General features: G+C 39.7%; 1 protein-coding gene across 4 annotated transcripts in view; it reads right to left on the bottom strand.

The window, feature by feature from the left end:
• ATP11C (ATPase phospholipid transporting 11C) overlaps positions 1–23,860 on the bottom strand; it is a 1,720,948-nt gene that overhangs the window by 466,058 nt on the left and 1,231,030 nt on the right. For all 4 annotated transcript variants that reach the window (XM_044057530.1, XM_044057531.1, XM_044057529.1 and 1 more), the window contains 2 exons: positions 19,270–19,320; positions 9,572–9,636 (listed from right to left, as the gene is read on the bottom strand). In XM_044057530.1, coding sequence (XP_043913465.1) covers positions 9,572–9,636; positions 19,270–19,320 — 116 coding nt within the window. The remainder of the gene's footprint in view (positions 1–9,571; positions 9,637–19,269; positions 19,321–23,860) is intronic.

The raw sequence follows: 23,860 nt of genomic DNA, 5'->3' as shown, positions 1-23,860 counted from the left end.
AACAAAACTTCTCAAATAATTTACCACCTTCTCTGATTAAAATACTTCATAGCTTCCTCACATTGTCTACCTGCTGTCGTCATAGGTTCATAGGTGTGTACTAGGCTAATGGCCCTGGAGCCTTTACAAGCCTAGCCCATAGGATTACCCTGGTATCATGCCACCTGACCTTAGTTCCCAGTGCCTCCGTCGAGCAGAGCCACTGGAGTGATCCCCGGGTTGAATTTTCTATTTGCCATCCACACATCAAGATTTCTCTTGAAGAGGGCCAGTGAGGTGCTCTCTTTGACATGTATGGGAAGTCTATTCCATAGCATGGGCAGTCTCTGGGTTATGAACCTGTCCCTCCAACATGTTCTGTTGATTGCGGTAATGAGGTTGTGATCTCTGGAGCGTGTGGTTCGGAGTGATTGGGATTTCTTTAGATGTAGCATTTCTAACAGAGCTGGGTCAGACATGGCTTTGTAAGTCAGATATCGCTTCTAAGTAGGCAATATGAGGCAGAGAATAGTTGGGATTTTTTTAGTCTGTCCATACAGGACAACTGTTCAAGGCCTAAGATCATCTTTGAGAGTTACCTTTGCAGCCTCTCCAGTTGTTGCAGGTGTCTAGTGAGGTACATGCCAAAATGGAGCACTGTATTCGATGACTGGCCTAATAAGAGAAGAGTAGAGGGAGACAATGACCTCTTTCTTCCTGGATGCAAAGCTCTTAGTAATGGGATGTGCCACATATAATGACTTTCTGACCACAGTGGCAATGTGGTGGTCAAAACAGAGGTTGCTGTCAACCTGTGTTCCCAGATCTCTTATAATGCCTTCTGTGTTCAGTGGACTACCATCGATGTGGTAATTCCCTGGAACCAAGTTTTTCCCAAAGGGGATGATGACACATTTTTTGGCATTGAGTTTAAGGCCATGGTTCTGACACCAGTCATTGGTCTCAGTGAGGCTTTCTGCAGGATGTCAACATCACTTGGAGAGTTAATAATAGCTCCCAGCTTGCAATCATCTATGAACTTTGTCAGCTAGAGTCCCTTCATGTTGGCTTGGACTTCAGAGAAGTAGATACCAAACAGGAGAAGACCCAGGACCGAACCCTGTGGGACTCCACTCATGACTGTTCGGCAGTCTGACTTGGAGTCAGCTACTTTCACACTGTGGGTTCCCTTTTTCTTAAAGAGACAGAAATTTGGTCTCTTTAGACTCCACTGATGCATGTAAATAACTTTATTGCATACGTCCTCTCCTTCACTTTTTCATTACTTCTATATGTATTAAGCTCTTTTATGACATCTTTCTAAGGCTCTAGATACAAATAATGTACCTTTTGTCACCTTTCTCTAAGCTCTAGCTTGCTAGTCTCCTTATGCTAATGAGGTCATGAAAACTGCAAGCAGTACTCTTATCAACCATCTGTAAAAGACTTATTTTCTTTTTATATAAAATACTCCACATATAAGACCACATATTCCTCTGTGCACTTGAATATCAACAACACAAACTGGCAGCAGAATGTAATACTCTCTGTTATTGACCTCTGTGAAACTGGCCCGCAGTCCCATTAGGCCATGACCAAATGCTTCTAACCACTATCAATAACTAAGTCAATGTTTCTTGATTACCCATGGGTCACTGTTCATCCTTTGAAATAGCTGACCTACCAGGCTCATTCTCCTGCATCCAGACATTTACATCTGCTTATTCTAGGTTGATGTGTAAACTTGTAAATTCTAAAAAATGGTTCTTAGCCACAGGTCACTTTACTTTCTGTAGTCACAGGAATTGCTTATTTCTTTAAAGTATTTTTTAACCACCCCTTACCTGCAATACTGCAGTCCAACAGCATAGTTAGGGTGGGGTGAAAGAGAGACAATTGTCCCATGTTCAATGTGTTGGGAGCTGCGATCAGCCAATCTGGATCTCTCTTTAATGCAATATTGGCTTTTAAAAGCCAGTATTGCTTTTGCTGTCAAACCCGAGTGCTGTAGTGCTCAGTGTGTGATCTAAACTGTAGCAACTGCTTGCTAAATGCAGCAAGTAGTTTGCTACAGTTTAAAATTAAAAAAGAAAAAGAAAATCCCACTACCTCTCCCTCTCTCTCTTTTTTTTTTTTATATACTAAAACCTGAGCACTGTAATGCTCCATTCAGGTAGGGCATAAACTGTAGCAAGCGGTTTGCTACAGTTTAAAAGAATAATTTTGTTTTTTTTTTCGTTAAAGAAGGAGTGTCATGGTCAGGGCACAGACATGGGACCTGAATGGTTGGGACAGGAATTGGTTGGGGAAAGGGGGGGGGGCTGGTGGTGTGGCGGTAGAAGGAACAAACTTTTCTTTCTTTCCTTTTTTTGCTCTTCAATGGAAGAACTCTGGGAGTGGCTCAATGGCTTTAACTGTAATAAGAAGATGTGGCTTATTACAGTAATTTTTTTTTGTTTTGTTTTGCTGAGAGAGTGACTAGCAATTTCGCTTATTACAGTAATTTTTTTTTCAATGTAAGAGGTTGGGGGTATGGATCTAACGGGTCTATATTATATTCTCAAATGTCGACAATGTCGAATCTGACATTGCTGACACGAGAATATTGAATGCTCAGAATCTCGTGTGTGTAAACGGAAATTTCCGTAAGGAGAGATTTCTGTTTGCTGCAATGTAGTGTGGTCTCGGAGTTGGTATATTTAAGTAGCGGGGGGTGTGGGGGATGCAGGGGGCCTTGCCCACCTGCTTAAACCCATTAGGGTACTTTTTTCTTTTTGTTATTGTTTTTTTACTCGCTCGAGATTATGAGCATTCGATATTCTCGTGTCAACAATGTCAGATTCGACATTGTCGACATTTGAGAATATAATATAGACCCGATCTAACTGCACTAAAAGTGAAAAAAAGAAAGCCAGCACTCAACTCCTTGAATCAGGCAATCGTTATTTAATGTCCAACTTCAAGACAGCAAAATAACATAACTACACCAACATGGTTGTACCAGTTTCGGTAAATCCATCATCAGCAACCAAACATGATGTACAAAATGAAGACAAAACCTAACTTGCTGTCTTTCAAGTTATACAAATTTCATATAGAAAGCATGGAGCGCCCACTAGTGCATCAATAAAATAGTGCACTAGTTCATAAATGCATGAAATGTAATACCAATAAACACAATTAACCCAAATATATAAACTAATATATGAACCCAAATATAACAACAAACATATGAATTGGATGCCTCAAAAATGTTCATTCAAGCCAGGGGAAAATAGAGCCCCTAGTTTGATGATCCACATTTTCTCTTTGTAGGTGAGCCTATCATGTAAAACATGGGATTGTACATGTCTGTCCTTAATGTGATCAATGACCATAAAACAAAAATTGCCCGTAGGGTGTTTGGAAATGTGTTTGTATAAAGAACTGGACCCCTTTTTGTTTTTAATATCACTAAGATGTTCCCCTATCCTAACTTTAAAAAGACGGGAAGTTTGTCCAACATAGAAGGCTCGACAATTGCACTGGGCCAAGTAAATCACCCAAGAAGTACTGCAATTGGCAAAACATAATATGTCATAAACTTGTGGACAATTTTGTGAGGAAAAGGTCCGACATTTCAACACCCTAGGGCAGAAGGTACAGTGACCACATGGACAGCATCCAAATAAAGGGCCTGTAAAAAGGTGAGCTTGAGTAATAGAACATGTATCTCTATAATAAACCTTCTTGCAATGACTGAAAAGAGAACCCAAAGACTGCCCTTTCCGAAATGAATAGTGACACCGAGTCCCCTATATATTTCTCTAAGACATTATCCGATTTTAACAAATACCAATGCTTACGGATAAGTTCATAATTCCTCCCATAAGTTGTTACCAATCTAAGCAAATTAGACTTAGCATGATCCCGATTTTGATAGGATAATAAATCAGTTCTATCTTGCTGATTTGCAAAACGATTGGCCCTCGTGATGTCACCCCCTAAATAACCCCTACTTTTAAACCTGGTGATAAGATCCCTCTTGTAATGGTCATATGTGGAGGAGCTGGAACAAATCCTTTTAACATGAAGGAATTGGGACTTGGGGATGTTCTTGATGACATACTGGGGGTGGAAACTGGTAGCATGTAATAAGGTATTGAATTGGGGAAATTTTCTAAATATCTAAATCTCAAGAGTGTTGGTGTCCGTTCTTTTTACCAAAAGATCCAAAAAAGTAATTTCGGATCTGGAAAAAGTCAACTTGAACTCAATCCCCCATATGTTACCATTTAGATACTCAAGGAATTCCAAAAGGAATTCCTCATTAGCTCTCCACACCATCCAGCAGTCATCAAGATACCTCCTCCAAATATCCATCTCGTTAATAAAGATGTTGTGACTGATGTCATAAATTACCTGATCCTCCACATACGCCATGAATAGATCTGCATAAATGGGGGCAAAAGAAGCCCCCATAGCGGTGCCCTGTGTCTGCCAAAAACACCTGTCCTTGAAAAATAACACATTGTGAATCCAGACCGGTTCAGTCATGCATACCAAGAGGGTATTAAAACCAGGCTTATAAATGTTGACCTTATCCAACCAATATTGCACCTTGGATGTCACCTCCCTATATACCAGTATTCCCCATTGGGCAGGACTTTTGACCCTGCAATATTGGTTGGATAAGGTCAACATTTATAAGCCTGGTTTTAATACCCTCTTGGTATGCATGACTGAACAGGTCCGGATTCACAATGTGTTCTTTTTCAAGGACAGGTGTTTTTGGCAGACACAGGGCACCGCTATGGGGGCTTCTTTTGCCCCCATTTATGCAGATCTATTCATGGCGTATGTGGAGGATCAGGTAATTTATGACATCAGTCACAACATCTTTATTAACAAGATGGATATTTGGAGGAGGTATCTTGATGACTGCTGGATAGTGTGGAGAGCAAATGAGGAATTCCTTTTAGAATTCCTTGAGTATCTAAATTGTAACATATGGGGGATTGAGTTCAAGTTGACTTTTTCTAGATCCGAAATTACTTTTTTGGATGTTTTGGTAAAAAGAACGGACACCAACACTCTTGAGAGTGAGATATTTAGAAAATTTCCCCAATTCAATACCTTATTACATGCCACCAGTTTCCACCCCCAGTATGTCATCAAGAACATCCCCAAGTCCCAATTCCTTCATGTTAAAAGGATTTGTTCCAGCTCCTCCACATACGACCATTACAAGAGGGATCTTATCACCAGGTTTAAAAGTAGGGGTTATTTATGGGGTGACATCACGAGGGCCAATCGTTTTGCAAATCAGCAAGATAGAACTGATTTATTATCCTATCAAAATCGGGATCATGCTAAGTCTGATTTGCTTAGATTGCTTACAACTTATGGGAGGAATACAGTTGGATTTATGAACATTATCCGTAAGCATTGGTATTTGTTAAAATCGAATAATGTCTTAGAGAAATATATAGGGAACCGGTGTCAGTATTCATTTCAGAAAGGACGGTCTTTGGGTTCTCTTTTCAGTCATTACAAGAAGGTTTATTATAGAGATACATGTTCTATTACTCAAGCTCACCTTTTTACAGGCCCTTTATTTGGATGCTATCCATGTGGTCACTGTACCTACTGCCCTAGGGTGTTGAAATGTCGGACCTTTTCCTCACAAAATTGTCCACAAGTTTATGACATATTATGTTTTGCCAATTGCAGTACTTCTTGGGTGATTTATTTGGCCCAGTGCAATTGTCGAGCCTTCTATGTTGGACAAACTTCCCGTCCTTTTAAAGTTAGGATAGGGGAACATCTTAGTGATATTAAAAACAAAAAGGGGTCCAGTTCTTTATACAAACACATTTCCAAACACCCTATGGGCAATTTTTGTTTTATGGTCATTGATCACATTAAGGACAGACATGTACAATCCCATGTTTTACATGATAGGCTCACCTACAAAGAGAAGATGTGGAACATCAAACTAGGGGCTCTATTTTCCCCTGGCTTGAATGATCATTTTTGAGGCATCCAGTTCATATGTTTGTTGTTATATTTGGGTTCATATATTAATTTATATATTTGGGTTAATTGTGTTTATTGGTATTACATTTCATGCATTTATGAACTAGTGCACTATTTTATTGATGCACTAGAGGGCGCTCCATGCTTTCTATATGAAATTTGTATAAATTGGAAGACAGCAAGTTAAGTTTTGTCTTCATTTTGTACATCATGTTTGGTTGCTGATGAAGGATTTACTGAAACCGGTACAACCATGTTGGTGTATGGTTATGTTATTTTGCTGTCTTGAAGTTGGACATTAAATAACGATTGCCTGATTCAAGGAGTTGAGTGCTGGCTTTCTTTTTTTCACTTTTGGTTTGGTTTCCAGCCGTGCACCGGCCGTTCGTGCAGGAGGATGTTTTGGATTTATTAACTGCACTAAGTCAGTCTTTACATAATTAAAGTGAAGTGCTTTTTTTTTTGGCTCCACTTGAAAAGCTGAATGGGGTAGGGCACTGATTCATGGTACTATGATAATGGCACAGAGTGCTGGATCATGATACTGTGATACTGGCACAGGGGGCTGGTTCACTGTACTATGATACTGACGCAGGTTGCTGGCTCATGGTACTATGATACTGGTGCAGGGTGCTGGTTCATGGTACTATGATACTGGTGCAGGGCGCTGGTTCATGGTACTATGATACTGGCACAGGGCACTGGTTCATGATACTATAATACTGGCACAGAGCACTGGTTCATGGTACTATGATACTGGCACAGGGCGCTGGTTCATGGTACTATGATACTGGCACAGGGTGCTGGTTCATGATACTATACTGGCACAGGGCACTGGTTCATGATATTATGATACTGGCACAAGGCACCGGTTCATGGTACTATGATACTGGCACATGATACTATGATACTGGCACAGGGCACTGGTTCATGGTACTACGATAGTGGCACAGGTCACTGGTTCATGGTACTATGATACTGGCACAGGGCACTGGTTCATGATACTATGATACTGGCACAGGGCACTGGTTCATGATATTATGATACTAATACAAGGTGCTGGTTCATGGTACAATGATGCTGGCACTGGGCACTGCTTCATGGTACTATGATACTGGCACAGGGTGCTAGTTCATGGTACTATGATACTGGCACAGGGCACTGGTTTATGGTACTATGATACTGGCACAGGGCACTGGTTCATGGTACTATGATACAGGCACAGGGCACTGGTTCATGATACTATACTGGCACAGGGCACTGGTTCATGATATTATGATACTGGCACAAGGCACTTGTTCATGGTACTATGATACTGGCACATGATACTGGCACAGGGCACTGGTTCATGATACTATGATACTGGCACAGGGCACTAGTTTGTGGTACTATGATACTGGCACAGGGCACTGGTTTATGGTACTATGATACTGGCGCAAAGCTCTAATTCATGGTAATATGATACTGGCACAGAGCAGTGGTTCATGGTAGTATGATACTGGCACAGGGCGCTGGTTCATGGTACTTTGATACTGACACAGGGCGCTGGTTCATGGTACTATGATAATGGCACAGGGTGATGGTTTATGGTACTATGATACTGGCACAGGGTGGTGGTTTATGGTACTATGATTCTGGCACATGGCAGTAGTTCAGGGTACCATGATACTGGCAAAGGTTCATGATACTATGATACTGGCACAGGAGGCTGGTTCATGGTACTATGACACTGGCACAGGGCAGTGGTTCATGATACTATGATACCGGCACAGGGCACTGGTTCATGATATTATGATACTGGTACAAGGTGCTGGTTCATGGTACTATGATGCTGGCACTGGGCACTGGTTCATGGTACTATGATACTGGCACCAGGCACTTGATACTGGCGCAGTGAGATGGTTCAATGTACTATGATACTGGCACAGGCCAGTGGTTCATGATACTATGATACTGGCGCAGGACAGTGGTTCATGATACTATGATACTGGCACAGGGTGCTGGTTCATGCTACTATGATACTGGCACAGGGCGCTGGTTCATGGTACTATGATACTGGCACAGGGCACTGGCTAATGGTACTATGATACTGGCACAGGGTGCTGGTTCATGGTACTATGATACTGGCACAGGGTGCTGGTTCATGGTACTATGATACTGGCACATGGGGCTGGTTCATGGTACTATGAAACTGGCACAGGGTGCTAGATCTTGGTACTGGCAGGGGGCGCTGGTTCATGACACTATGATACTGGTACAAGGTGCTGGTTCATGGTACTATGATACTGGCACCAGGCACTGGTTCTTGGTACTACGATACTGGCACAGGGCGCTGGTTCATGGTACTATGATACTGGCACAGGGCACTGGTTCATGGTACTATGATACTTGCACAGGGCATTGGTTGAGTCAGCTATGCTTCTGCTGCAGTCTTCACAGGAATTGCTAGATACCTTCTCTTCAGGTGAGACAACAACTGCAAGAACAACTGCTGTTTTTGTCCAGTATTTTACAAATTGCTGAATGGGCAAGTACCACTCAACACACACTTTCATGACAATGTGCATTCACTGAAAGTCAGTGTTTCTCTTGTCCTGAGGTAGAGCAATATCACAGTAGATTACATTCAGTTCAGAAGTGTATCCATCAAACCCACCCTGCATAAGCATGTGGGAGGGTAAGTTCCAGCAGATGAAATAAGAAATATCCTTCCCAAAACCAAGGTGATCCTTTTTCTTGTGCATGTTGTGCTTTTCTGCCATTGAACTACTGGTTCTTATTCCACATATCTTTAAAGCTGAAGTTGTCACGTTTATGCTTCATATGGATTAATCCTGCTTTGTTCAACATCTACAAAGATTATCTCCACTGCCTCATATTTGATACTCGCTGACCACCAGCACTGTGGCGAACAGGATTAAAGCCCTGACTGTGGCCCATGCAACTTGGGTTCGATTAGCATTTCAGGTGTGTACAGACTTGGCAGGGAAGGCTGGGTGTGCCCTTCCATAGGAGGGTACACACCTGGATACTCCCAATGCTCGATCTCTGGTGGAAGCAGACATGCATATGGGGAAGGGAAGATTACGGTATAAAGAAAAAGCTGTCTCAGCAAGCAGCAAGACAAAGACCTGGGACACCTTGACCTCCTCACTGGCCCCAAAACTTAAAGGAGCAAAGCCACGGGAAGTTTAGAGATGAAGGTACTCACAAGCTTCACCAGTGGTCATCTTAGGGGGAAAGGAAAGAGATATGATGCTCATTTTACTCTGACAGATACTAAACTTATGATTTATACTGTGTATCCACAGAATGAGCTAAGGCTGCATTACTGACATCCATGTCACGAAATACTGCCCATTATATGCTGTATAGTCATGGGCTGTGTTTAAGAAGACTTACACATATAATGAATACACCTGACTCTTAAAAGCAATAAACAAATAAATATGCAAACAAACAAAGGCATCAGACAAATTATTCAAACATGAACACAAAGTAGAACATGTTCCAATGTATATTTATATATTATTTAAATATATTTGCATGCTTATATATTTGTAAATATTTATACCATAAATCTTCTTGGTGTTTTTCAAAGTAGCTCCTTTCAGTAGCAGGTTTTCAGGACCCAGGGATCTAAGCATAACATATCAAAAGAAAAACTCATGAAATAAAGTATTCTTAAATAATGCATAAATTAAACGGGGAATTCATTTACAGATGAACCACAAATATTCCCTGAAAGCAGAGGGTTAAGTACAAAGATAAATATATCCATAAATTAAGCAAATACTCTTTTTTTTAATTTAAATTCTATTTGACTAATTCTAACAAATAACAGACATGTATTCGCCACATTAAAATCACATTGCATGTGTATTTCCAGTACCCATTGATCAGTGAAAAGGTTCACTGCAGTGGAAAACTATTAGAATTTTCTCTTCTGATAACATGAGCTTGGCACATTTCTGATTTTTTTTCTTTCCATGCCTGGTGGCAAATGTGCCTCCTTATTCAACATACACTGCATTGTGACACACTGAGATAGGGTGGACAGTGGGCTTAGTTTAGGCATCACTCACTTTGATACCTCCATCCAATGAAAAGGCACAATCTACAAGATAGGATAGAAAAAAAAAAATACAATAATGTAATAAATTATAAAATGTCTGACCTACATTGAATTCATCCACAGCTGTAGTATGGAGAGCCCATCCAGTCCTAGCACTCACTGTAACCTAATGCATAAGGTACTGGCCTCCTAATCTAGGATTGTGGGTTTAAGCCCCATCCGGGGTGGGATAAATGGTCTAACACCACAAGAAATAAGGCTTTGAGCTGTTAAACTGTTTCCTGTGGTCCAGGGTTTGATTCCCTTAGCCTCCACTGATCACCGTTTGGCTCTGAGCAAGTTACTTTCTTATGGACTCCTTGATTACATGCCTAGCAAATCCCTATGCATCGCAAAAGGCTTTTTTGCAGACTAGCTACTCTTTTTAGTATACATATGTTATATCTGTGTTCACAGATCTTCAGCTGTAAATGTGTAAAAAAAAGTCTCATACGCAGTGAAGCCAAACCTCCTAGAAAGCCAGAGCTAGAGAAAGGCCAAAATGCAAGGGCCCAGAAGGCTGCATCCTGAAGCACAGGGGTGCCCAAAGGAAATCTGACTCCCGAAAACACAAACAGTACTTTCGGAAGAAAACACAGGTTAGTCCTAATGGATATCACAGCCTTGTATATGACCGAATAGGATCCCGCTACAGATAAAGGTCTACAGTTTGGAGGCTCTGCTAGCAGTTACAATGCCACCAAGAACAGTGTCTTCCAACAGATGACTTCAGAACCATTAAACAATCCATTCTGAATTAAGGATGGACAAGGCTGTCCATCACGAAGTTCATGTTTTATGGAGGACAAGGTTTTTCAAAGGACAAAGATGCAGAATCTTTCAAGATCTGTTTAACCAGTTAGCGCCAGGTGCAGATGTAACCTTGACAAGGCAGTTCTCTTCAGAGATTCCTAAAACATGTGCCATGACTGAAAAAATGAAGACACAATAAAATGCTGAAGATAAATCAGGATCAAGTACCAGTAAAGTAAGTTGAGGTGGTAAATGATTCCATTCTTCTCAAAAGGAGAACTTCCTCCAGTTTGTAGACTATGCTTAACGAGCAGAAAGCTTTATCTCTCCTCCAAGACTCCTAGCGGAACAGCCAATGGGAAAAGGAAACTAAGGAAAGAGACCACTCCTTAAAGTGGAAGCAAATGTCACAACCATACCTCTCAAATGTCCAGATTTTTGCAGAATGTCAAGATTTTTATCTTACATTTTTGGTCTCTTCCTCATAAAATATGTGGTTTTCTGTCAAAGCACCTTGTGATTGAAGCCACTAAATAATAACAGACATTTGAGTTTCAGACTTCCTGTCCTTCAGAAAAATGCATGCTAACAACAATCCAGTTATTCTAGCAACTTCCTAAGTTTATAAGAGCAATATTTAAAATCTGTCCCTATATTTGGACCTTTTCCCCACCATTATTTTAAGGTATGGTCCTAACCAAGATGGTACTTGAATAGTTTTCTGTACTTTCAAGAACCTGAGAGTATGAAATCACATCCTTCATGATCAAAACAAGGAAATGAAAGGTACGCTTTCATTTTTCTTCTTTAAATTCAGTGATCAAGTATGGAATCAATGGAATCAGAGGGAATGGAGAAAAGGAATCTACTGGATTCCACCTATGAAGTTGAAATTTCTTCTTCTTTCAGCTTTTTCCCGGTTAGGGGTCGCCACAGCGGATCACCTGTCCACTCATGATTGGCAGTGGAGTTTTACAGTGTTGAGTTGCCAGCGCGGCGCCCAGCCTTCCACAGAAGGCACACACACACACACACACACACACACACACTTAGGGCCAATTTAGAGTGTCCAATCCACCTACAGCATGTTTTTGGGATGTGGGAGGAAACTGGAGCACCCGGAGAAAACCCACACGACCACAGGGAGAACATGCAGACTGTGTACAGAAGGCACCCCAGCCGAGAATCGAACCGGAGAACCTCTTGCTGTGAGGCAGCAACACTAACTGCTGCACCACCGTGGCCACCCTTATGAAGTTGATTTTTATTATGTTAATTTTCAAAAGTACAAGAAAAGGGTGAATAATCATTACCATGCCAATGTTTTGTACTACAATGTCGCATGTCCTCAAGAAAAGATTTTTTTCCACAAGGTTGTGTGACTTGAAGGGGTGGTACAGGGGGATTCACATTCCCCACAAAAGAAATGTGTGTGTTTGTGTGTCCATTTGTTTTTCTTTTTCTATCAAGATTATGATTGGTGACTTTTTTCATCAGTAGGCAAAGGAAGCTTAAAATGTTTATTGTCTAGTTGCATAATGTGAAAATGTGAATCTCCCTTGCAATATTAGAGAGAGAGAGAGAGAGAGAGGCAATTTGCCTGGCGTCAACCTCCACTTACCCTGCTAAATCAAGAATCAGAAAGGGCAAGACAATAATTTGAAAAATAATGAATTTTCCATGGCGCCACATTCCTGGCAGACCTTAAATTAATAGTGCTTCAACTGCAAGGCTAATTCATCTGTATTTTCTTTTGCCCCTTCTTTTCCCTCAGTTTCAAACATCTTATTCACTATATCCAGCAGGTGTCTCGCTACTAATGGTATAATGTCTTTTTCAGTTAATCATTCTCTTTATTTTATTCCCTATAGAACTATGCTACTCTGTTTGTGTGTCTTAGCCCATGAATTACTTTTTTTTTAATTTTTCTATCACTACAGTCATTTGACTGGATTGCTTATTTATTTTCCGTGTTACTATTGTCTGTGGTTGTCTTAATATTGTATTTTGTTGAGCTTTTCTCCCCTGGCCTCCTAAGAAAATGAGTACCATTGCCCAGGTTGGACTTTCCCTGTAAAAAAAACTGTCAATAAATAATAAATAAAAATAAATTAATATGTTGCTGGGAAGTGAAAAACTTGAAAAAAAATGTGTTCTTTTACCAGGCATTACCTGTACATTAACACCCTGACAAAGAATGCCCGTTTTCCAATGAGAGTGATGGTGTAAGCTTCACTCTTTCTTTAAGGATACTCATGCCTACTTTCTCTCTACTTCTTGCACCAGTTAACAAAAGCCTTTTGTTTTAAAAATATCTTAGGGGGAAAAAAAAAAGTCTTCTAGACAACAGGGAGGCAAGGTATAAAGGCAGCACTTGAAGGGCACATGGTATGAAATTCTTATCGGATCGTATTTCACCTCTTTGACAAAACATACACATTCAGTGGTTATATAAACTTTACCAATTTATGAGCTACATTTATATCTATACAAATGGTACATGTATCGTGCAGGTTCTCATTTCATACTAAAGACGAGGTTAGTAAGGCCCATTGCTAACACAGTTTCTAAGATACTCAATATACAAAAGTCCCCAGGTGGACCTCTGACCTCTAACACTTATAGAATTCCAATCTCCAACATACAGAGCAATGCTGTCCTGGAAAGGAATACATCTTGCATCACTTCTATAACCTTTTTTTAAGTTGTCACTGGTGGCACAGACACTATACGCTACATGAAACGTTGCACCAGTGCAACTCTTCACTTCATCAGAGCAACCATTAATATTAAATAACATCCCAAATTCAGCTAATGGGCAATCCCTACCGGCAAACTGCTGCCTTGCTTCTACTTATTCTTGCCACAACCAATGAGATTATACCCCCATGACCAATAGCCATTTAAGAAAAAAATTCTGTGCCTGATCATCTGGGTGTGCTTCTTGCAATGCAGCTAGCAAGAGTTCACATTTTCTAACATAAATAATTTATCTTTTCTTTTTGACCAGACTGCTTAACCCCTTATTTACTCCAAATAATAAAACTCATCCAACATCCATAAAGTTTTTGTACTTATTACGCATCACCCCCCCAAAAATGGTCATAAAAACAGCTCATTTAGAATAACTCCATATTTCTGACCCAAACAAACTTGCTAATAGTGACAAACTGTAGGAATGCATTCTGAAAAACTACCGAATAACAATCTAGAACCTACAAAAGCAAATAGCATTTGTTAAGCAAAACAAATAATTCCCCCATGTTTACAAAACTGAATTTCGCCTGCACAGTTATTCATCAATAACAGAAGATATATTTACTAGGTGTCTCCAATAATCCTCCTGATCACTCAACCGTGCGCAATGAAAACATTTCATCAGAGTTTGATGCCTTGCCACAATATTAATGACATTCCATCAATGACTACTCTTGATCATGATACAATCATAACAAGCAACATTTAACATTCAGTTTGTTAATTACTCAAAGTCAGAGCAAAAGTTCTTCCCTAATAAGCCTTTCAGAATATCACTGCCTCATTTTTATTGCCAAAATAATCATCAACAAGTAAAACAAATATAACACTTTATTTTGTCCACAGTTTCTAACAAATATGCATCACCCACAAGGGAATAAGAACAACCCCTACAGCAAATCCCACACCACCACACTTCCTGAAATATTGCTACCTTTCTTATTTATGCTTTGATTATCTTCATTTATGCAGATTGCAAATACTTTCATACATGCAAATCTATCAGTGTTAGAGCTACACTAAACTGCAATGATCCTCATTCAGGCTAATCTCTCAGCCAAAACAGGAGTTCCCTACCTGCACCTCATCCAAACGCCTGCAAGTTAATGAACATTATCCATTTGATATAACACTGTAAAATAATAGTGCATCAAGGAATGTAATTATTAAATGTCATACTCAACCAAGCTTGACAGCATTAATAACTATGTATTAATAACCAGAGTATAACCCATTCATCTTTATTCCACGCAGTTACTTTAGTTATTTTATTTTTTTTTTATTTTATTTTACATTTGTTAACCGGGAAAGTCCGACTGGACACAGGTCCATTTTCAGCGGAGGCCTGGAGAGAAAAGCTCCACATGAAATTGTATATAAGTAAACAATCAGAAATTTAAGTAAACAATAAGAAATAAAATAGAATACATATGCGCACACATGAGGAAATACATGAGTCAATTTTTAACAAGTTCTAGTGAATATAGTACAATATACATGACAATGCTTAAAAAAATAAACAGATACATAATGATCGCTTTTTTTTTTTGGAGTGGTGTTTGTTCCATACAGTATGGCAGTGCGTTAGAACATATTAGTGGATAAATAGGTATATCAGAGGAAACAGCATGATCCCTGATGGAGTCCTTGCAACAGTGCAGTGGGGTGGGTTAGCCAGGGGTGTGGCATTAGACAATGCCAGCTGTTTCCAAAGTGGATTTTCAGGAGTTTTTGAAAGTGGGTAGTAGAGGTGGTGGAAATAATTTGACTTGGGAGTGAATTCCAGGTTCTGGCAGTAGTGCATGCAAAGAGAGATTTCCCTGCATCATTTTTGTGTTTGATGACATTTAAGAGGTTTTGGTTAGTAGATCTTAAGGTTCTAGTGGGGATGTAGTGCTGAATTCGCTGCAGAAGAGCTGGGGTTTTGTCAGGAAGGTAGTAGAGCTTGTGTGCTATTGTGAGTTGATTGAGTAGGATTAGGTGAGGCAACTCCAGTCAGTTACTTTGTTTGAGGGATAGACAGTGGTGGGATCTATAGGAGGCGCCAGTTGCAAACTGGGCTATCTTGTTGTAACAAGCTTCCATTTTGTTTTGTCCTGTGCGGTGGAGATTAGTCATGATGGGGGAGGCATAAAGGAGGATGGATAAGAGGTGAGTTCTTGCGATAGTGGCTTTGGTATGATTAATGATGAAGTGTTTGTTTCTTTAAAGGAGACCAAGCTTTTTATTTACTTTCTTGATTGTTTGTGCTATGTGTATGTCAAATTTTAGATTATTGTCTATTTCAATGCCTAGCAATTCTGTGTGATTTGTTGGGGTGATATGAGTATTGTCAGTGGATTGAATGGTAAACTCATTATTTGGGGAAGGAGATCTACCAGGGCTTAAGAGCATTAGTTTGTTTTTTGGGGGTTAAGAATAAGTTTAATGCTAGAGAACCTAGCTTTGGCTAAAGAAAAGTTATTCTGAGTGAGGGTTAGTAGTTCATTTAGAGTGGGGGCGGCACAAATAACAGTGGTGTCATCTGTGTATTACACTACTGAGGCAGAGGGGGAGAATGAAGCTATTTGGATTGTAAATAGGGAGAACATGAAAGGACCGAGGATGGAACCCTGAGGGACTCCTACAGTTACTGGTAATAGGGAGGACAACTGGTCTTGCCAAAGGACTGCTTGCTGACGGCCTGATAAGTAGCTGTTGAACTATGATATAGTGGAGGAGCTCATGTTAAGGATATTTACAGTTTTGAGGAGTCTATGGTGATTAACCATATCAAAGGCTTTAGATAGATCTAAGAATATAGAGGATACAAATAATCCCCTGTTCCTATTGAGATTAAGTATGTTGGTAAATGAGAGTAATGCTGTAGTGGTGCTGTGGGAAGGTCTAATACCATGCTGAGATTTAGATAATAGATTGTTGTTTAGGAGGTACTGCATTAGTTGAGATGAACTACTCTCTCCAATATTTTAGATAATGGAGATAGAATTGCGATTGGGCAATAGTTTGTGAGTTCAAAAGTTACCTCTGTTGTGCAGTGGAATAATGTGTGACATTTTCCATGTGTCAGGAACTTTACATTCTGTTATAGACCTATTTATGAGACTAGATATGGGGTAGGCTATAGCCTCTGCACATTATAAAATGTGCAGTTTTCTATTTGCTGCAAATGAAGGGTCCACATTTGGCTACCAAAAAATAAAAAAATCAGAAAGGCAAAATATTGAACGGAAGACAGCAAAACTGACAATTACTGAACAAAAACATGACTGAAGAAAAAGTAATCAAATGGCCATAGTTGGTTAACAACCAGGAAGTAATGTTATGCATAAGTTAAGTGAAGGTGAACCTTTTAAATTTGCTGTATTCCCCACAACAGTGCCATCTCGGAGTTGGTATATATAATTAGGGGGGGTGCGAGTGTGCAGCCCCCCACCTTAGTTGGTTGTGCTTGTGATGTTGGCTGACTATGGCTATTCAATAACTTTTTTCAATAATGTCGTTTTTCAGTAATTGTTGGTTTCGCTATCTTCCGTTCGATATTTCACCATTCGGGTTTTTTACTTTTTAGTAGCCGAACGTAGACCCACAAATTAAATCTAATGGTCATTAAATCCTCATGTTGAAAAGATCTCCAATACTTTTGTAGCTTACTCAGAACAGAAAGCTTCAGATTTTCACTACTCTCCAGTGTCATCTCTTCCCTCTCTGAAACCTGCACCACCTCCTCAGATTCCTTCAATCCTTTAGGATTATACTGAAGAATAGCTTACACTGCTTCCTGCAGTGTAAGCTACTCTTCCTGCTTCCTACAGAAGTTTTATATCTACCAAAAAACACACTTACAAATATTGGTGGGCAAAACATTCAAACTGTATAGTATTCTCAGTTAACACCTCCACACAGATAGTAAGAATTATTTTCTTTGTCATTAAGTATGTGAACTGCAATCTTTAAAAGAATACTTGCTGAGCCCACATTTTACACATTTGTAACAATAGCTGATCCTTTACCTTATAAGTCTCAAAGCATACCAAATTATGCCTTAATTTTATTTACAATCACACTGTACTAGAAACAAAAAAGTCTGCAAGCTCCTAGCCAGTCCAGCTTTCCAACTGATCAACAGTCACACAGTGGAAGAAAGCTTAAAATACAATCTGACTGTGTGGCCACTTTCTTTTTCATCTCCGGTTGCTGAGCAAGTAGTTTGTCTCAGTTTCATTCGGGTTGCCGAAGTTGTTTTTTGTTTGATCAACAGTCACACAGTCTTGTACTTTCTTTTCTGGCACTACAATAATTTGAATACTCTTCCTCTGGCCTCAGCCCTTAACAGTTCACTAGTTTTTATTTGAATGTCTTTAGCTTAGGAAATATAAGTGCATGTTTTTACTTCAGTTATTGATTTTCTTTTTCCAATGCCTTGATAACAACCACAGAAGAATACATTGCATCCATCATCTCCACTTCTCTCTTGTTAGCTTCAGTTGTATTATTGGCAAGCTCTGCAATCACTTTATAAATCACACTTTTCAAAGTTTCCATTAGTTTGACATGAGGCACATAGGCAGTCACTTTCTGTAAGTTTCTTCTTACTGGTCTATATATATATATATAAATATATAAATATATATATATATATATATATATATATATATATATATATATATATATATGGGATCCGTACAGATCTCCGAATGCACTTTCCACCGAAGCAGAAATCACCGAACATATTTAACTGAAAGTGCTGTTCACCGAAGCAGCACTTTCGGATAAGTATGCTCACTGTACCAGTCGTACTATGGTGCGGATAAGGGAAAATCCCCTTTCCCCCACTGTAGTTCAACCTCGGAGTGAGAATATTAAAGTAGGGGGGTGTGGGGGGTGCAGGGGGGTTTGCCTCCCTGCACAGAAGTAGGTTTAATGTTGTTGTTTTTTTTTATCTGTGAAAGCGCTTTCGGTAAAGTATGTTCGGTGATAATGGATTCAGACTTTTGATCTTCCGATGAAACGTCCTAGATCCATATATACATACACACACACACACACATATATATATATATATACACACACACACACACACACACACACATATATATATATATATATATATATATATATATATACACATACACTAATATATATATATATATATATATATATATATATATATATATGTGTGTGTGTGTGTATGCGTGTGTGTTTGTGTGTGTATATGTATGTATGGGTCCCCTTAAGAAGCTCAAGTTTTCAGAAACTCAAAATTCATATGGTCAAGATCATATGACTGACTTTCTAAAAACTCAAAGCTTTTGAATGGAGATCATGGTACAGTGAGGATCGGGAAATTTTACCTTTTCCCCACATTAGTGTGATCTTGGAGTTGGTATACATAATGTGCAGAGGGGCTTGCCCCCCTGCAAAAATGTAGAAAAAAGGTAGATTTTTTGTTGTTTTCCAGAAAGTCAATCATATGGTCTCGACCATGTGAATTTTGAGTTTCTGAAAAGTCAAGCTTCCGAATTTGATTCATGTAAGCATGTATAACTAAATGCAGAGACACCCTATACATGCATTATACACCTCAGATAAAAGCAACAATGCCACACAAATTCAAAGAAAGCAGGAAGAGTAACTGCAGAACTGACCTTGCAACTGGCTCATGAGTGTCTCCATAGATGTGCATTCTTCCAACAAATCTAAAATTAAAGAGAATTTGTCAAATAACATTACATTTTATCTGTAAACATACAGAAATTTGTTTCTTCACAAACAAATTAAAATACTCTCCAACAATCATCCTAACGTCTTCCCAGAATATCACTTTTGGGAGACTTTTATGTATTAATTCTGAAGTTAAACAGAAAGCCTAATTCAAAGCTATGTCATTACAGACAATATTATTTATGTTTTGTCAGTTCATCTTCATTAAATTAGCTAGAACAGAGCACTGGTCTGCAGCCAACATTTATATTTATATATATATATATATATATATATATATATATATATATATATATATATATATATATATATATATATATATATATATATATATATATATATGCGTAGCATTTTACAGATATAAACAGGAATCTCCCCTGCAGAACTATTTTACGAACAGTCTTATGAACTCAGATCTGTGTCACACTTCATACAATAAGCAACCACATAACCTTATGTGCACTGCTTCATACAAATCACAGTCCAGCAACAAAGACTTCCAAAGTCGTCAACTGCCAGAATATTCTGTTTTAGCTTGTTGATTTATATTAAGTCAGACTGTTGTTAACAGAAAGCTGTGTTCTATCTCCAGCTGTCAAGAAATGTTGGGAAACAGTACTGGTGACAAACAAAGGGAAGCAATTTTAACAACATACATTCAGTTCATGGAGTTTTTTCCTTAAGACTTTTGACAGTCCATAAGCAAAATGACAAAAAGGCTTACATGTTTATTTTGGCAAACAGTAACTGCAGCAGAGAGCACTCAGAAATAGTATTCCAAGAGCTAACCCGTATCTACACTGCAATGGGAAATATAAACAGATAACTCAAAATGCCTTAAATGTCAGCATAAAGCACATACTAAAGAAAGTCAGGCAAAATCTTCATTTCAACAGAAATTTGACCTACTGAATATATCCCTAGTACTACCTATGAAATAAGCAGCAGACACTACATAGCAAACTGCTTACATTTCTTCTCACAGCGGTATACAAATTGTTACATTTTTGTTTCCAGGTTTATTCTAAATGTAAATGCATATGAAATCAAATTAATTTTTATCCTGCAAACATACATTTAACAAGACACTGTCTAAAAATGTGTGACATTCACACACCCACATATGTATATATCTACAGACCAAAGGGTAAAAGGTCACATAGACAAACCGTACAGTACAAAATGCAAGAGAAACCCAGCCAAACTAGAATTTTCACTGTGTGATACCTTAAACCTCCTATAATGGTGAACCGTTGGATTTATGGAATGACCCCCTTAAGGACACCACTTCTTTTAGCTACATGGCTTCTAAATGCCCAAGATTTATTTATATTCAGGCAATGTATTCATAAAGACTTAAAAAGTAAAAATGTCATGGACATTCAAAAAGGCCAGTTGTCCTGGGTCAATAAGCTACTGGCCTGCCAGTGTCCAGTTGCCCAGTTTGGGTTACCTGGGATAGGTCGGTTGAGTGAAAACTGCCAAAGATGAACTAAGAAATGCTACACTTCGTGTAGATTCACTGACAAAATGCAGGCTAGGAAGTGGATGGCATGATGGTAACAAGGAGGCTGGACATGCTGTGCACCTAGGAGAAAAAGTGGAAGGGCACTGCAGCAAAGCCACTTGCTTGGGATCGAGAATCTACTACTCAGGCAAAGGACGGACTAGAAATGATATTGGAATTGTGGTGAGAGAGAGGCTTCAGAAGACGGTAGGGGATGTTTTAAGAATTACTGACAGACTCATGGAAATCAGACTCCAGTGTAAGGATAGGACAGCATTCATAATCTTAGCCTAAGTCCTACAGCAAGGTTGTGAACATGAGAAAAAGAATACATTCAAGCAGCAGCTGAAGAACCTACTAGATAAAGCAGGACAACATGAGTTAGCGTAGATAAAGGGGGACCTGAGTGCTCACATCGGGACAGACAGAACAGGATACGAGGACTGCCTGGATCCACATAGATGGTGTAACAAGAATAATGAAAGAGAGGCCATTTTAGACTTCTGTCTGGCAAATGGCTTGAAAGAGGCCAACACATGGTTCAGCAAGACAGACAGTCGCAAGATCACATACAAGAGTGGCCTCAACATGCAACTCAAGGTAGACTTCCTCCTAGTAAGGAAAGGCATTGGGGTAGAATCACTGTGCAAAATCATCCCCGGTCAAACAGTCAACCCACAGCATAAACCAGTGGTTGTCACAATCATCTGCAAGCAATGGTCCAAGAAGGCTCTAAGGTCAACAAAGACCATGCTGAAGACATGGAAGTTGACTGGACAGAAAGCACAACAGTTCAGGGAATTACTCAGGGATCTATCACCTTAAGAAGAAGAGGAAATAGTATGAGTTGAAGTAGAGTAGCAGCACCTCAAAACAGCATGTGTGAGGACTACAGCAGCTCAGCCAGGTATGGAAATAAGGTATATAAGGAAAGCTGGTGAAGGAATTCAGAAGTTCAGGAAGTCATCAAAAGAAAGGAGAAGTGCAGGAAAAAGTGGGAGACAGAAAAGACAGACCAGGCTAAGAAGGAATGCTGGTTGGCTAACAAAGACGCTAAGAGAGTCGTTGCTTTAGCAAAGAACAAGGCATCACAGGCACTTTACTGGGTTTGGAAAGTGACTCAGTAGATGGCACAAAGTTGCAAGGCAAAGAAAAAAGATGAAGAAGATAGTCAGTCACCCTTTTTAAGGGATGCCAGCAACAACCTTCTCACCAGTCAACAGGACATCAAAGGCAACTGGAAGGAGTACATCCAGCAGCTTCTGGATTAAGAAACCTCCACAGAAGCTGTACTGCCCCAGACACAGCCTATAAAGAAGAGTAGGATCTCACCCTAGAAAATGTAAGAAGAGCACCAAGGAATTGAAGTCAGGGAAGGAGGTAGGCGCAGATGAGGTCACAGCTTATGTGATAACGGTGTTCGGTGAGATAGGGAAGGAATGGCTCCTGAGGGTACTCAAAGCAATACGGAGAGAAAGGTGTATCCCAGATGACAGGAGAATAAGCATTCTAGTGCCAGTGATCAAGAGCAAAGGGGACATACAACTGTGGGCACTATCAAACTCCTACCACACTGCATCAAAGTTCTGGAGAGAGTGACTGATAATGATTACACACAGTAGTAGAAAGTAAGATGGGAGAAGAGCAGTTTCAGATCAGGATGCAGCAAAAATGACCTGATATTTGCAGTGAGACAGATACTTGAGAAGAAGCTAGAGATGAAGAAAGAGTTCAACTGGACTTTCCTACACTTGGAGAAAGCATATGACAAGGTCCCAAGATAGCTGATTTGGGCAGTCCTGCAGTGGTTCACAGTCCCAGAAACATTGATAGAATTAGTGCAGGCTATATACAAGGACCCAATGACTCAAGTATGAACAGTGTTCAGCCTCACAGAAGGGTTACCGACCTGGAGAGGGTGTACATTAGGGTTCTGCTCTCAGCCCACTGCTGTTCACACTGGTGATAGACTATATTAGCAAACAGTAGTCTACAACCATGATCCAAATGTGACTACAATTCTGTTCTCTATGTAATACACAATAACCATGTAGTAAAACACAATCACTTTATTCTAGCACCTCGGTGTAAACACCTTCAAGGAATCTTAGCAAGCAGGTCAGTGGGAACAGAGCAACAAAGTTGTTGTATGCAAACAATGTGGCTTTAGAAGCAAAGGATAGGGGAATTGAATACAAAACTGAAGGCACTTGGGATGAAAGTGAGTACAGATAAGACAGTTGTAATGGCATCAAATGGGAAATCAGAAGAAGATGAGAATTGAGACAGAAGGGGAAAATAGTAAACAGGTTAACAGCTTCAAATATCTGGGAGGGGTGGTTGAGGAGGTCAAAGCTAGAATCAGAGGGGCTGCGGCCATCTGGCAAAGAGTAACGGGTAGTATATGACAGAAGAATGACAAAGAAACTGAAAAGTAAGGTGCACAAAACAGTGATGTGACCAGTACTAATGTATGGTACAGAAACTTGGGCAGTAAGAGCATAGGAGCTGAGGAAGCTAGAGGTGTTGGAGATGAAGTGCCTGAGATAGGTGATAGGGTGCACACTGTGGGGCAGACAAATAAATGACATATGAGCAGATGTCTAAGTTGTTTCAATTGCAGAAAAGGTCAAATTGAACAAATTATGGTGGTTCAGGCACATGTGCAGAAAAGCAAAAACAATCTAATGAAGAAGATTTGGTCCTGATAGGAAGAAGGCAAGAGGAAACAAGGGTATCCAGCAAACAGGTGGATAGATTGTGTGAAAGAAGACTTGCAAATGTCAGGCAGGACTGTTGAAGGTAGGACAGTGGCACTGAATAGGAGAGAGATGGCAACAGTTGGCATGACAGGCAAACTCCAAGTACTGAATGGGAAAAGGGGGGGGTGATGATGATGACGAATAAAGTAGATCATTTTCTTATCTTTATTCTGTTTTAGGTTAGTGTGACAAGAACCTAATCTCAGCAGGGTAGTGATCAACATGAAATGAACTCTGATGAGGGAT

The sequence above is a fragment of the Protopterus annectens genome, chromosome 15.part0 (assembly GCF_019279795.1).
Source record: "Protopterus annectens isolate FY-2018-M chromosome 15.part0, PAN1.0, whole genome shotgun sequence".
NCBI classification, from domain to species: domain Eukaryota; kingdom Metazoa; phylum Chordata; order Ceratodontiformes; family Protopteridae; genus Protopterus; species Protopterus annectens.
The sequence above is the reverse complement of the archived record's forward strand: the minus strand, read 5'-3'. Positions and strand labels throughout refer to the sequence as shown.